Raw genomic sequence first — 15,129 nt, 5'->3', positions numbered from 1 at the left:
AAGGGTTTAAAAAAATCAGAATGAGCTATGATTTCTTTTCAGAATTTTTCAAAGGGAAGAACCTGAATAAGCAATATTTTAGATCTGATTAAGATTAGAGAGTCTTTGAGGCTTATTCTAACTCTGAGCTTCTGTGATAGGGAATGGTACCAGGGACAAATCACCAGAAACCCTAGCTCAGAGGCATGGCCTGGGGGCTGGGAATCCAGGAAACCCCAAATATATTGGGAAAAATGATAGTTCTGATTATAAAAATAAAAAATAAAACTCATATAAGCTTGAAAGGACATTAAATAACTATTTATCCAAACCTTATTAACATGGAAGCCAATTATGATAAAATACTGAGGATTATCTAGTGTTGCTTACTTGCTTTTTAATGTGCTTACATGGAGTAAATGTTTGATGAACATTCTATTTACAAACAATCACAAATTAGTGAGCCAGAGGATGTTGTACAAAGAGGGATATTTTGCTAGTTACAAAGCAGCTGTGCCTGACAGAGCAAAAACTACACCTGGATTTATCCTGTCAACTATACTTGTATTTGAATGTAATATAAGATCTTTAATAAAATCTGACAGATATTCCAGAACATGTCATATTTACACAGGAGAGGTTTACAAATGGGGATTTATTGATGTTCAGATGATGGGGACTGTACATTGAGAGTAGCTAGCTCTAAATCTCTGGATGGCAACCATGAATGCCAGGGACAGGGTGAGAAACCAGAACTGAGAATCCTGAGGACATGTTGAATTTGGGGGATTCAGACTAGCTTTGGACAACATTGACTGAGTAAAGCTAGGTTTTGCTGACTCAAAGGCTATCTCACCATTCTCTAATGGTGTCAAACTCAAATAGAAAATGTCAGCCTTTAAACTATATCATTGATTCCCAAAGTGGGTGCCACCACCCCCTGGTGGGTGCTGCAGTGATCGGGGGGGGGGGAGAGCGGTGATGGCCACAGGTGCATTTATCTTTCCTATTAATTGCTATTAAAATTTAAAAAATTAATTTCCAGGCACACTAAGTAATATTTTTTTTTCTGGAAAGGAGACAGTAGGCCAAAAAAGTTTGGGAACCACTGAACTATATAAAGGATTTCAGCAGACAGCACATGGACCTATAAAACCAAATATTGATGCTACCTATTCCATTATATTTATTTTGGTAAATATTTTCCAATTTTAATCTGGGATCCATCACACTCCAGAGTGTGAGCCTCAATGGCCACATGTTCAATCCCACTACTCTAGGATAAGGAGTTCTTAGCCTTTCTGGTGTTGTGGATCCCCTGGGCAGTCTAGTGAAGCCTATGGATCTCTTCTCAGAATAATGTGTTTAAATGTATAACATAAAATACATAGATTAGAAAGGAAACCAAATTACATTGAATATAGCTATAAAAACTGTTCAATAAAAATGAAAAATATATCATTTAAATAGCACTTTAAGGCTTGCAAAATGCCTTCTAAATGTAATCTTTTTTTGATCTTTAGAACATCCTTTATAGAGGATTGCTATTATTATCCCCACACAGAACCCAGGGTAAAAACACCTGCTCTAGCATCTGTGCCACCCTGCCTATTGTCTTGAACACGATGTTGGTGTTTGGCCACATCTTACTCTTCATGACCCCATGGACCACAGCTATGCCTGGGGTTTTCTTGGCAAGGATGTTGAAGTGGTTTGCCATTTCCTCCAGTAGATCCTTTTGTCAGGCAATCAGAGATCACACTTGCCCAGGGTCACACAGCTAGGAAGTGTCTGAAGCTGGACTTGAACTCAGGTCTTTCTGACTTCCAGCCCAGTGCTCTTAACCACTGGGTGACAGCTGCCTCTCTTGAACATGATAAGGACTTCATGAATGTCTGATGAACTACTAGTTCCTAGAAAGTAGAAAGTATTTCACTGTATTTGTATCCTCAGTGCCTGGCACACAGTAGGTACTTAATGAATATATGTCGATTAATTTGCTGCTACATTAAATCATCTCTTAAAGCACACACAATTTGAGGGTTGGGGCAAGACAGTGAGGCAAAAATCAGAGAGGCAGATGGGAGAACCAGGAGTACCCAAGGACCAAAGGCCAAAGCATACATTCAAAGACTGAGCAGGCAGCCATAAACCAAAAAGAACCACAAGATCCAAAAGGGTAGGACAAAAGCAATCAAGACAACAGAGCAAGGGAGGGCACTGGCACCAAGGAGACCTTAGATCTGAAGCAGTCTTCTATCCCAGGGATGAAGCTTCTTGTGCACATTCTGCCGGGGCAGGAACCAGTCCCAAGGCTCTGGCAGACTAAAGCCTGCAGGAGAAAGCAGGGAAGTGGGCATGCCTGACTGGAGTGGCAAATGGAGGGATTGAGACTGGATTCTTACTTCATTGGTGAAGGGAGCTGTCAGAGATGAGGGAGTTTGGGAAGGAGATGTCCTCCATCCATGCAAGTCCATATTTTCTCTGACACTTATATTCCCAGAAAGTTGTTTAGAGCATTAAGAGGTTAAGCGAATTGTCCAGGGTCACACAGCCAATATGTGTCAGAGGTGAAACTTGAACCCAGGTTCTCCTGGATTTACAGTTATCTCTCTATCCACTATATGACACTGTCTCTCATTGAATAAAAGGGCATGTAAAATAATTTGAAGAGGCATGAGGTAAAACTTAACCTGTGTCAGGAAACTGGAGGGAAGAAAAGAATGTGATCCAGATGAAAAGAAGATTTAGAACCCCTAAATATTTGGGAGTATGTTAATAGACATGTAACTCTTCCCATGTTGGTAAAGCTGAGTCTTTCGACCTTTTGAAAAGAAACAGCTCCAAGGAATAATAATATGGCTCCACCCCTAAAAGGGAAACTATCTGTTAATCTGTAATGAACAATGGAAACTTCTACTATCATATAGAAATGCACACACTGTACGTACATACATATGTAAAATATGTGAGAAAAACTTACCAAAACTAAAAAAAAAAATTACTCACTCTTAATGATCCAGGACAAATTAGATCACCAAAAGGAAACTAGAAATCATTGTAAAGACTTATGAAGTCCTGGGTACAATTGGTGTTTATCACCACTACTGATTGAAAGTAGTAGGTGATAACAGAAGAAAATATCCCATCTATACTACTTAATACCTGTCTGAGACTAGGCAACTCATTTACCTTTTCTTGGTCTCAATTTTATCAATAATAAAATAAATGGATTTAACTAGATGTCCTCTAAGTTTCCTTCAAGCTCAAACTCTATAGTCGGTTATGATTCTAAAGTGTCTGGTAAACACGTGTGTATATGTCTATTCTCCTGATACAATGTTTAAACCTATGCAAAACAGAGATTCACAATTTCATACATAATTATCTTTTTGCCTTCTTTGCATATGAAGATTGTTCGTATTTGTTGTTTTCAAATTCACAATAGAAAATGAAAATTTAGAAAAAATATTTGCTTAGAATCTTATAAACTTGTTTAAGAAGATTTTAGAATGAAAACAGTGAGCAAAGAAAAACCCCATGTATATGTACACATATGCTCGTAAATACATAAATATATAAAACTAATCACATAGGTTATCAGATGCAAAATAATAGGAAGAAGGGTATAAAGAAAAGAAGCCAGTAGGTTACCAGAACCAGTACCTAAGAAGATAGCCCAAAATAAAGAAAAAGAAAAAAATCCAGAGTCTGAGATACTTTAATGTACAAAGAATAAATAATCAACAAGGCAGAAGATCAAATTTTACTTAATTGTTATTAATGACTTTTGATAGGCTAGAACTCATTACTGGAAAATGACTCTGGAAGGCTTTCTTTTAATGGAAAAGGAAGACAATAGAAAGATAGTTGTATAGCATTTTCTATACAGTCAGAAGACACATTTATTTAAGGAAATATACAAACAAGAGAAGGAAATAAAAATGGAAAATACTGTGTGATTTTCAAAGGAAAGAAAAAAAAGCAATATATATATTTTTAAAGCCTTACCTTCTGTGTATTGGCTTATAGGTGGAAAAGTGGTAAGGGTGGGCAATGGGGGTCAAGTGACTTGCCCAGGCTCACACAGCTGGGAAGTGTCTGAGGCTGGATTTAAAAAAAGCAATATTTTGATGGGGATATACAGCAAACCACTTGGCCAGAAGGAAGAAATAAAGCTATCAGGATACAGCTCATAAATCTGGCATGAAGACATGATAGAACATTTCTGAATACCCAAAAGCAATCTCTGTTAAAAATATAGCAGCTAATAAATTGCTCAGATACTCTAATGATAATTTCATTCCTTAAAGGTACTAAAAGTTATTGTGAAAGATACTAATCTATATTTTTATTTTTTAAAGGACTGTCTTATGGAAGAAAGTTAGATTTCTTCCACTTCATCCTTCAGTGAAGGACTATATGCAACCAGTAAAGGAGATGGGGTCTTAGGTTCAGACCAAAACTCAAATTGTTTAGGAATTTTGCCTTCACTGAAGGTCACCACATAGAGGATGGATGACCACTTCTTGGATATATTATGAAGGGCATTCCTGTTCAGGTTTGGGTTGAACTAGATGGTTTCCAAGGTCTCTTAAAACTCTGAGACTTTCTGTGAAAAATGATGCCATTTGATAATAGAGCACTAGGCAAATTGGGACAGAGATTTCAGATATCATTTAGGGTGAGAAACAGTGAAAATCACTGTGAGCTTTTTATATAATGACTCAATAAGTGATGATAATTTGATCTCCAAAGCAATCCAAATGACTGAAGCAAGATAAAATGGCCAGAAGTGTCTGTGCCTTGAGAATGAAGCACATTTTTAAAACTTCATTGTCAGTAACCCATTCGTGAATAAATATTTTAGGCCAAATCTAAAGTGAAAAAAAATATTCAATTTGAAAGTATTTAAATGCACAGGTGAGAAATCAAAACTGCACACAGACATACCTGTCCAGAAGACTGTTCAAGTGCTGACCTAGAATTGATCAAATTGATAGCTTGCCAACTGTGACTCAAGTGACTCCAACAGTCATCTCAATGATACAACAAAGTTACCTAAATCAATGACAATGTTTCTCATCTCAAGTCATTGGATCAGGGTCGGATACTCAGATATCTTGCTGGTTATGGGGTTACAAGGAAATCATTTAACATCCCTCATAGCCAGGTTGTCAGAGGGATAAAGTACTAGGAAATAGTACTGGGCTAGAATCAGTAAGACCTGAGTTCAAATTTGACCTCAAAATTTTATTATGTGGCCCTGGGCAAGTCACTTAACCTCTACCTGACTCAGTTTGCTCAAATGCAAAATGGGGCTAAGAATACTTATATCCCAAGGTTGTTGTGAGGATAAAATGACATAACATTTGTAAAGTTCTTAGCATAGTACCTGGAACATTATGCACTTAGTAAGTTCTTCCTTCCTTCCTTCCTTTCTTCCTTCCTTCCTTCCTCAGTTTCTCAGTTTCTTCACCAACAAAATGATACCATTTGTACTACCTACATCACCGGGTTGTTACAAAAATCTAGGATCAAATGGGTTAATGTGGGTAAAAATCTTCTTTAAAAAATATTATTAATGTTAGCTATTATGATTAGCAATAATGATGTTTGCAACATCTTCCTTTTGAAGCATAATACTATATGTGCATTTCTAATTTTTAAACTACTTTCAATTTTTTTAATTAGCTGAGGAAAATGTGCCACCCCATTGTCCTGACACTTATATTACCTTTTCTGTGAAAGGATTTACTTTTATGGTGGATCTATTTCTCAGCAGCTATAAACCTGAACAAAAAAAAAAATTGTCTACTTGCTTAAACAAAATCTCATTTTACTCATGTGTCTCACTCACGTGGTTAAAAGTCAGCTTGCTTGAATTATTTCTTTATTGATTAGGAAAGCATTAGTACTACTATTTGGCATGCAAATAACCAAATGGAGCACTTAATCTGCATTCAATTAACCATAGAGGATGCACAGGAATTTAATGAGGGCAGAGCAACTCCATTATGCACTTCAGTAGTTTATACAATTAAGCAATATCCATTTAGGATTGAGCTATACATTTTCTGGGAATGGACCTACATTTCTGATTTCACCGAGCTTTGAGTAGTGATAAAGTAGCTCCCCACTTTTTTCCACTTAGATTCTTGCTTTTCTTTGTAACTAACATATAATTTAACTTTCTTGACCTTTCTCTCTCTTCTGGAACCACCAACACATCTCACCCACTTATCTTCTGAACCCACCTCACTTCTGAACCTGGTCCCACTAAATCTTTTTAATTAATTTTTAATTTTAATTTTAATTTGCTCAACTTCTTTATTTTCACTCACATGCCTCGCATTTACTTGTATAAGGATGCATTTTAGGGTATAGGTCTGAAGATGTGGGTCTATAGGTATCCTTCAAAAGTTCAGTCATAGTCTTCTGTGGGTCAGAATGGATACAACCAAATTATTAACCAATTCAAAAGTCTTTAATTTTACCTTTTTTCCCTTCCAGCCAAGAAAGAGAAAGAGATTGGGGATAAAAACACAGGACAGCTACTTCAGACGAGTTAGTCAAGTAGTATCAAAGTACCTACTAAGTGACAGACACAGGTGAGAGAGGAAAAGCAATGAATTGTTTGTGTGAAGAGGGGAGTATGGTATAGGAAAGTTTAGGGATCACATTCAATTCATCCAATATTTATTAAGATGGCAGGTGAGAGGCAGCTGGGTATAATGAATAAAAATATGGACTTGGGAATCAAGAAGACCTTAATTCAAATCCTGTTTTTGATACATAATCTAGACAAATTACTTAATTTCTCAGTGCCTTCTCCCAACAACTCCCTAGAATTATTAGTTCCAGAACAGTTCTTATCAGCTTTGGTAGAGGGAGTTTGCCCATTAGAGCTCCTCTATATCAATGAAATGACAGTCCTCATTAACCCCCCCCACACACACACACACACATACCCACACACAGAGCCCTATGGTAGACAAAGGAGTTACAAAATATTGAACTGAAATAGTTCTCATCAATGAGAAATATCTAGATCATGGCATGGAAAAGTAGGAAGCTTGGAGTGGCATGGTGGTCCTAGGAATAAACATAGGACAGATAAGGAGATGGTCATGGAATAATAAAAATTTGGATCATTATAGGGAGTAGTTCATTCTACTGCTCAGTCAGCTTTTTCTACACACAGTATATAGGAGTAGAACTGCCTTCCCTTTCAAAGACTGCCTTGGGCAATCCTAAGAATCCTGGCCATGATCATATATTGCTTTAAGTGTCCAACCTGGCTTTTCAAGAGAGACTCCTCCAAGAAAAGTCCTCTGTAAAGTTCTTCACAGCCTAGAATGCATTACTTGTGCACCTGACCTCTTCCAGTACCGACCTTTCCAGTCTTCTTATATCTTATTCACCTCTAAATATTCTGTCATCAAATGACACTGACCTTTTTTTTAGTCATCAAACAAGACTTGTAAGACTGAAATTTTCATGATCATCCTGACTGTCCCTGGAGCTTCCTCCCTTCCCCACCTTAGTTCCACCTTGTAGTTTTTCCCTAGCCTGTTTTAAGTCTTAGATAAAATCCTACCTTCTATAGACACCTTTCCCAGGCCACTGTAGTACCTTCCCTCTGAGATGCTCTACTATTTAGCCAGGTTATGTCAATACACTATTTTGATATAGTTGTTTACAGCCTATCTCCCCCTGTGGGCTTCTTGAAAGCAGGGATTGTTTCAGTCCTTTTTATCTCCAGAGTTTAGCCCAATATGTGGCACATAGAAAATGCTTAATAAATTCTTTTTAAATTTAATTTATTTTTTAATCTTTGCATTCTTTCAGAATCAATAGAAGTATTGGTTCTGAGGTAGAAGAGCAGTAAGGGCTAAGCAATTGAGATTAAGTGACTCACCCAGGATCACACAGCTAGGAAGTTCAATAAGTATATACTAAAACAGAAGGTAAGGGTTTTCATTTTTTTTTAATATCTGAACTTAGAATGTTCCTTTCTAACTTAGTCTGATTCCTATGCTGGTGTCAAACCCTTTTATGACTAGAACATAGCTTAAGACTCCAGGGCCTTCCCTCTGTTAATCATTTCTAATATATGGCTTGATTCTGCCTAGCTGTTGGCATACTCACTCTCCAATGAGATCATGAGCTCCTCAAGAATAAGGACTGTCTTTTTGCTTTTCTTAATATCATCAGTGCTTAGCCCAATACCTGGTGTACGGTAGATGCTTAATCAATATTTATCGACTAACTGATTTCTAGGTAACTTTCCATATTTTACAGCAGTGCTTCTCAGTCACAGCTGGTTTGTTCATTCTTAAGTTGGTAGTTATTTAAAGGGATGGTTTTAGGATGAATTTCCAGCAAGCATTCTGAAACAGCTAGGAAGTCCAAGTTACTGTATCTTTCTCAGTTTTGTCTTTTCCCCTATGTGGTGTGAATCACAGAACATGGCTTTATGAAGAGTGTCTTCTCCTACCCACCATCTCCAACCTGGGGAAATAGAATGTTTCTTTGAGGGCCAAAGCAGTTTTTTACCAGAGCTTTTCATGTGTGGAGTCTTTCTTTGGACATTTTTTCTTTTCCTTAATACATTGCTTTCATCATTAAATTAGGATACTTTTTTTTTAAGGAGCAGACATTAAACCCTCACTTGTCAGCACTGGGTGCTATAAATATTCCTTGATTTTTGTAGAGGCGGTATGGATTTTCTTACTGAGGAGGGTGTGGCTCAAGGCAGGGAAATATGGGAGATTTGGAAACAGTTTTTAAAAATGTCTTTGCTGACCCACATCTCTTTTATAAATGAAATGACATTAGATGAAATAAACATGCATGAGGAACTGGCAGAATGAAGGATTAAAGACACTCCCAAAAGGCATTCAAAACTTTAGAAATCCTAGGCAGCCCACTAATTTGTAGCCGGGAATATCAATTGACCCTAAATCCAGATCAAACTCAAGAGGAAAACATAGCATTTAGATGAGTCTATAAGTGCCCAAGACACCTTATTAGTGAGTTATACAGCAGGCTCCATGTACTTAAGCCATTTATTGCTTTTGTTTCTCCCCTTCCATAATTCATAATAGAATGCCAACAAAGTATTTGAGCTCACAGAATGACATCCCATATTAACCTAATAAGGCATTGGGGGGTTATGCAAGAACTTGCTGGGTATTTATAGTCTGCTAAAAACTCCTGCCTGTAGAATCATAGAATACCCAATACAAAAGCTGCCTTGCATGAGAATGGCACAACATGTGGTTAGTGTGTGCCTGCTGAGTTTAAGTCTGCAAATTCTGGTGCTTGTACAGCTATTGAGATGACCACTGGACTCTGCAGATATAATCTGAAGGCACAAGGGCTTTAGAGCTGCCTGCTTCAATTGGCAAAGGAAGCGGTCACGTACTGGGGAGGGAAAGGGGAATGTCAGGCTGGAGGAGGTAATGCTTTCTCTTTCATCTTCCTACACCAAGCTCGCTGGTGCTTGTCATTTTCCTAAGTTTTGGTACATTGGTTTCAGTTTTATGGAGCTATTGGAGCTGGATATAGAATATAGTTTAATAATGACTTTAGTCCTGAGGATCATCAGTGGATCCCAGAAGATAGGAGAAAAGGAAGGGAAAATGGAGAAAAATAATAGAGGAAAGGAAAGAGAAAGAGAAAAAAATGGCAGGATAGGAAATAAAATTAAAAAGAAAAGAAGTCTTTAAGCATGGAAAGGAAAGAAAAAGAGAAAAAAATAAGGACAGGATAGGAAATAAAATTAAAAAAGAAAAGAAGTCCTTAGCATGGAATGTGTTGAGGAAAGGATCACAGTAATTATCTCAATTATACTTCAGTGCCTTTAATTGGGGCATAAATTGCGCAAACTTACCCTAAAAATTATAGTAGGACAATTCCTACATACTCAACAACCAGTATACTATTTATTCATTTTGTAATGCCCCCAAAGAAAGAAAAAAATAATTAATTACATTTTTAGGAAAGATATATATATATATATATAAACTAGACAAGATAAGAAGAAAATGTGAATGGATTGGGAACTCCATTGATGTTCCCATTATTCTAACACATGAAGTTCACTAAAATTGTGAAGTAAATTCTGAGATGGGTTATGCAGATCTATCTCTTCTCCACTTCCTCTACTACAAAAGTCTATTTTAACTATAACCTTCTTTACTCTCAGTCTCTACTTCTCCCACTTTCACCACATCTTTGTCCCTCCCCCAGAAAATTCTACCACCATTTTCTTATATTATCAGCTATTGTGAAGATCAAATGAGATAATAATTGTGAAGTGCGTAGCACAGAACCTGGCACATAGTAGGTGCTTCAGAAATGCTTATTCCTTTGCTCCTCATTTTATATCTGACATGGAGAACAGTACAACTTCAGTCTCCAAAGCTATCATCAATTTCCCTTCCTTGGAGTAGTTACCTACACATAATATACTGAATAATTTTTCAGATGAATTGATAAACTAAATCAGAAAGACAAAGCTTAGCCAAACACCATAATTCAAAGTGTAATACTCTGAGGAAATAGCCCTAACTACTTTTGTGAAATGTGGCAGAAAATAGATTTTTATTACCAACCAAGAAAACAAATCTTGATCTTACCCTGGTCCATTCTTACACTAATGTATCACAAGTCCTCAGAACATTAATTCACTGAGACACTGGTTATTGGGAAATATTTTCATTAATGTACTGCCTTAGCATTCTCATGTTCAAAACAGCTATGGGAGAATTCCTGAATCAGTTTCTAAAGTCAAAAAGAAGGTAATGTATAGTAGAAAGAACATTCACATAAAAGTCAGGGGAAGATAGATACTAGATGCAACACTGCCATTTACTTTGCACATATTAGGCCTTTAACAAAATATTTGTTGGATTTAGCTAAATAGTGAATTCACCTAACTTCAATTTCCACATCTGTCAAATGAATTTGCATAACTGCCAAGGTTTTTCCAACTTCATAATTCAAAATTTTGATATGAAGTGACAATGGAAAGGGAAAAACTATTCTGTTTCATCTTTTGGGTGACTTTAGCATACCTTAATCCTTCTAGATACAGACATGCCATATTATATGTGATAGTTCTGGTCTTGGAAAGCTATTTAGGAATCAAGTTTTTGTAACATGAATCTATTTTAGAGTTTCACTTTTTAATAGAAGAATTCTGAAATGAATTCTTTGTAAAGTACCTACAAGGAGTCAGGAAGCCATGGATGCTACTTTCAGCTTTGCTTTTTACTAGCTGTTTGATTTTGGTCAAATTGCTTAACCTCATACCTAAAGGCCTCATCTGTAATATGGAAGAGGGATCAAAATATTTTATTACCCATCTCTCAAGACTTTTGCTAGGGAAGTGATTTTCAGTAAGATACAACCAAAAGAATACTGGTTCTGGAGTCAGAGGACCTAGTTTCAAATACTACCTTTCTACATTTCCCATACTTATAAACTAAGAGGATTGAATTAGATTGCCTTTGAGATGCCTCTGGCTCTAGATTTTATGTAAAAATGTTAGTTATTATTATAAAGTGAAGAGTTATTCTAAAATATTCATATAGAATTCTTCAAACAAGCACACCTGTTTTTACCTATAAAAATAACTCAGTATATAGTTATACTTCTACATATTTTTGACAGGCAAATAAGATGCTCTTTAAAAAAAAAAAACCCTTACCAGGGCAAGGCAATGGGGGTTAAGTGACTTGCCCAGGGTCACACAGCTGGGAAGTGTCTGAGGCCAGATTTGAACCTGGGACCTCCAGTCTCTAGGCCTGGCTCTCAATCCACTGAGCTACCCAGCTGCCCCCTATAATGCTTTCTTGAAAGGTTTTAAATTCAATTATTTCTCACATTCAGGGACTCATTATACTGAGTCATTTCTATCCACTGGTTCATTTTGTAGCTAATGAGATACATTCAGAGAAGATTTGGTTGAGATCATGGAAGCAAAGAGAAACTAGGGAAACAAAGAGCAAACCTATATCACAGATCTTATTAATCACATGTTATAATCAACTCATAGCCTGACAGAAGAAAGATGAGCTAAAACTCTGCACTGTGAAGAAACTGTGCACAATCTAAATGTTCTGGGAGAAAATCAATTATCTACTGTTTTCTAGGCTAATGACTATTCCAATAAAAGCAAGACATTTCAAAGACTAAGAATATGCAGAACTTTTCTTAAAGCATAGTCTAATGGATAGAAGAGTGTCTTATTTTTTTTTGACGGAAGATCTCAGTTTATAGTCCATCTCTGACATCTCTAGCTGTGTGACCATCAGCAAATCACTTCACACCCCCAAGTCTCATGTTTCAAATCAATAAAATGGGAGTAGTAATTGTACTTAAACTGCCTCCCACACAAGTGTTTAAAAGTGTTTTTCTAAAACTTTAAAGTGTTCTATAAGTAAATTGTTATCATTATACCGGCACAAGGTATGCCTTTTTTAAAAATGACATTAATAAAAAGTTGAACTTCTATTGCCCTGAAGGTAAGAAAGAAGAATCCATCATAAATTACCTGGTAATGAACTCTCTGGGTAGTAGAAGGAACTGACTGCAGGTCCTAGTGAGAAAAAGAAAGAAATATTCATGACTTTAAAAGTATTTTGACAAAGGTAAACTTATGAAGGTGCTAGCTACTCCAACCTAAAAACAACTAAACCAAATACAACAATCATTTAGATCAGGTAAACAAAAACAAACAGTAGAAGCAAAATCAACAACAAAAAATCATTGTTAGGTATAGCAAAAACTCAGTTTCAATTTGATTGGGACAGTTCAATTTAGACTACTCAAAAATCCAAGTCAAGGAACATATTTTAATGGAATGTGCTTTAATTAATTGTAAATGGATATATCACTCAAAGTAATGGCTAGGAGTCCTAACCAACCTGGTTTAATTAAGAGATAAGAATCATGTAATTAACACATTCATTGCTGCTATGCTAATGACCCTAATAAAGTACCTTCAATAATGAGTTTTTAGAAAGTTAAAATGTCTTTTGTCTTCTTATCCTGTAAATAAATAATTCGCTTAGGAAACAAATTGCTTTTTGAAAAATAGTAAAAAAAAAAGTTAGATTCTGCTATTCAATGTCTAAAGAATAAAAATTCTAAATCCATGGAGTCATAATGAATGATGATTTACTGAGCTGCTAAAAACTTGACCCACTTAAAAAAAGTTTTTATAACTGAAATAGTTATATTTGTCACATTCTGTAACTCTGAGGATAATTAGTGTAGTGTATTCACAAATGTCAGCAATTCTTCAGGCCTTTGTCCTATTAGCCTGGTATTTCCTTCCCAAAGAAGGTTGTTTTTTTTTTTTTAAACTTTGCTTCCTGTAGCCAGTGAAATTCACTTTTTTTCAAAATCTATATTCTTTATTTAGAATGGTTCTTTTTCCTTTGCTCCTCTTAGAATTCTTATTTCTATCTGTTCAGTACCTTTTTTGTTTGTCACTTTCTACCTTTGAGTGCCATTTTACTTTATCTTCTTTTCAAGAAGGATACCCATGGGGGCAGCTGGGTAGTTCAGTGGATTGAGAGTCAGGCCTAGAGATGGGAGGTCCTAGGTTCAAATCCGGCCTCAGACACTTCCCAGTCGTGTGACCCTGGGCAAGTCACTTGACCCCCATTGCCTACCCTTACCACTCTTCTGCCTTGGAGCCAATACACAGTATTGGGTCCAAGACAGAAGATAAGGGTTTAAATAAAAAAAAATAATAAAAAAACAGGATACCCACTTCCTAAATGTCCCTACTTGCTGCACCAGAAAACTGGGTTCTTGTTATAGTGGATTTTGTAAAAAATGTTTAGATACTTATAGCCTCAAATTTGGATGATTTCTGTGCCTTTGCAGCATTGGTAAACAGATCAAAGAAGGTTATAGAAGTTTTCTCCCTTGAATTAGGGGGCTTATTTAATAAGAACATATCCAATCCCTCTTTTCCCTGATTCCTCTTTAGCCTACAGCCTTAGAAAAAAAACAGCTGAATTATGTTTAATGCCTAATTTCAGCTGATGTCAGAGATGAGGAAAAATCATAGAATCTTGAAGTTAGAAGAAACCTTAATGATCATCACATTCAATATCCCACCCAATGTAAGAATTCCTTTTGACAAGTTATCACAGGAGTGAACTGAGATTTTTATAACTGAAAGCCCACCATTTCATGAGGCAGCTGTTTTCATTGTTGGACAGCTCTTATTATTGTTACAGTGTTTCCCTACACCGAGCCAGAATTTGTCTCTCTCTCTTTAACTTCCTCCTATTCATTCCAGTTTGTCCTTTGAATCAACTTAGAATCAATCTGCTTCAAATATTTGACAATTATCATGTCTCCCTCAAGATTTGTTATCTCTGGCTTAATCATGCTCAATTATTTCAACTATCTGTCATACAACAGAATCTCCTGACCCTTCTCCATGCTCATTTCCTACCTCTGGATGCTTCCAAAATCAGAATTCAAGATAAGGCTACAGATAAAGTCTGGCCAATTTAAAGCAATATTACTTCCAATGCTTGGAGCACTGTATTTTTGTTAATGCTTATTGGGCTTGTTACCAGTCAATACACTCATATCTTCTTCTCCAATCCATATGCAATTTTAAAACCAAATTGAAATACTTTCTGAAAAACTAAAGTTAGGCCTTTACATTTTCTTCTGTTATATTTCATCTTATTGGTTTTGATTCAGCATTATAAACTATTAGGATTTGTTATTCTCTCACCCTTCATATTGGTTTTTCCTCACAAATTTGAAATATTTGTCAATTAAATTAGAAGTTCTTCTATGACTTTAAACGAGTCCCTAATAATAAATTTATGCATGGATTTGTGTTTCAACAAAGACTTCTATTCTGAAACAGAACTAACATTTATTTAATAAAGGCTTATGTCATTAATTTAGTTTTTGGTACTTTTAAAATATTGTTTTTCTAATTATGTGTAAAATAATTCTTAATGTTCATTTTCTAAAATTTCAAATTTCAAACACTATCCCTTAGCTTCAAGAAGGCAAAGAATTTGCTATGTTATATATGTGCATACATTTTTTGAAAGGAGGGTAGCAGGTTGATTAATAGATTCACAGAAGGTTAAA

The 15,129-nt window shown here is 36.0% G+C and overlaps 1 protein-coding gene across 1 annotated transcript in view; it reads right to left on the bottom strand.

The window, feature by feature from the left end:
- Positions 1-15,129, bottom strand: part of DGKI (diacylglycerol kinase iota) — a 611,386-nt gene that overhangs the window by 131,012 nt on the left and 465,245 nt on the right. Inside the window, 1 exon segment of the mRNA XM_044677460.1 lies at positions 12,545-12,589. Within this exon segment, the coding sequence (XP_044533395.1) occupies positions 12,545-12,589 (45 nt within the window).

The sequence above is a fragment of the Gracilinanus agilis genome, chromosome 5 (assembly GCF_016433145.1).
Source record: "Gracilinanus agilis isolate LMUSP501 chromosome 5, AgileGrace, whole genome shotgun sequence".
NCBI lineage: Eukaryota > Metazoa > Chordata > Mammalia > Didelphimorphia > Didelphidae > Gracilinanus > Gracilinanus agilis.
The sequence above is the reverse complement of the archived record's forward strand: the minus strand, read 5'-3'. Positions and strand labels throughout refer to the sequence as shown.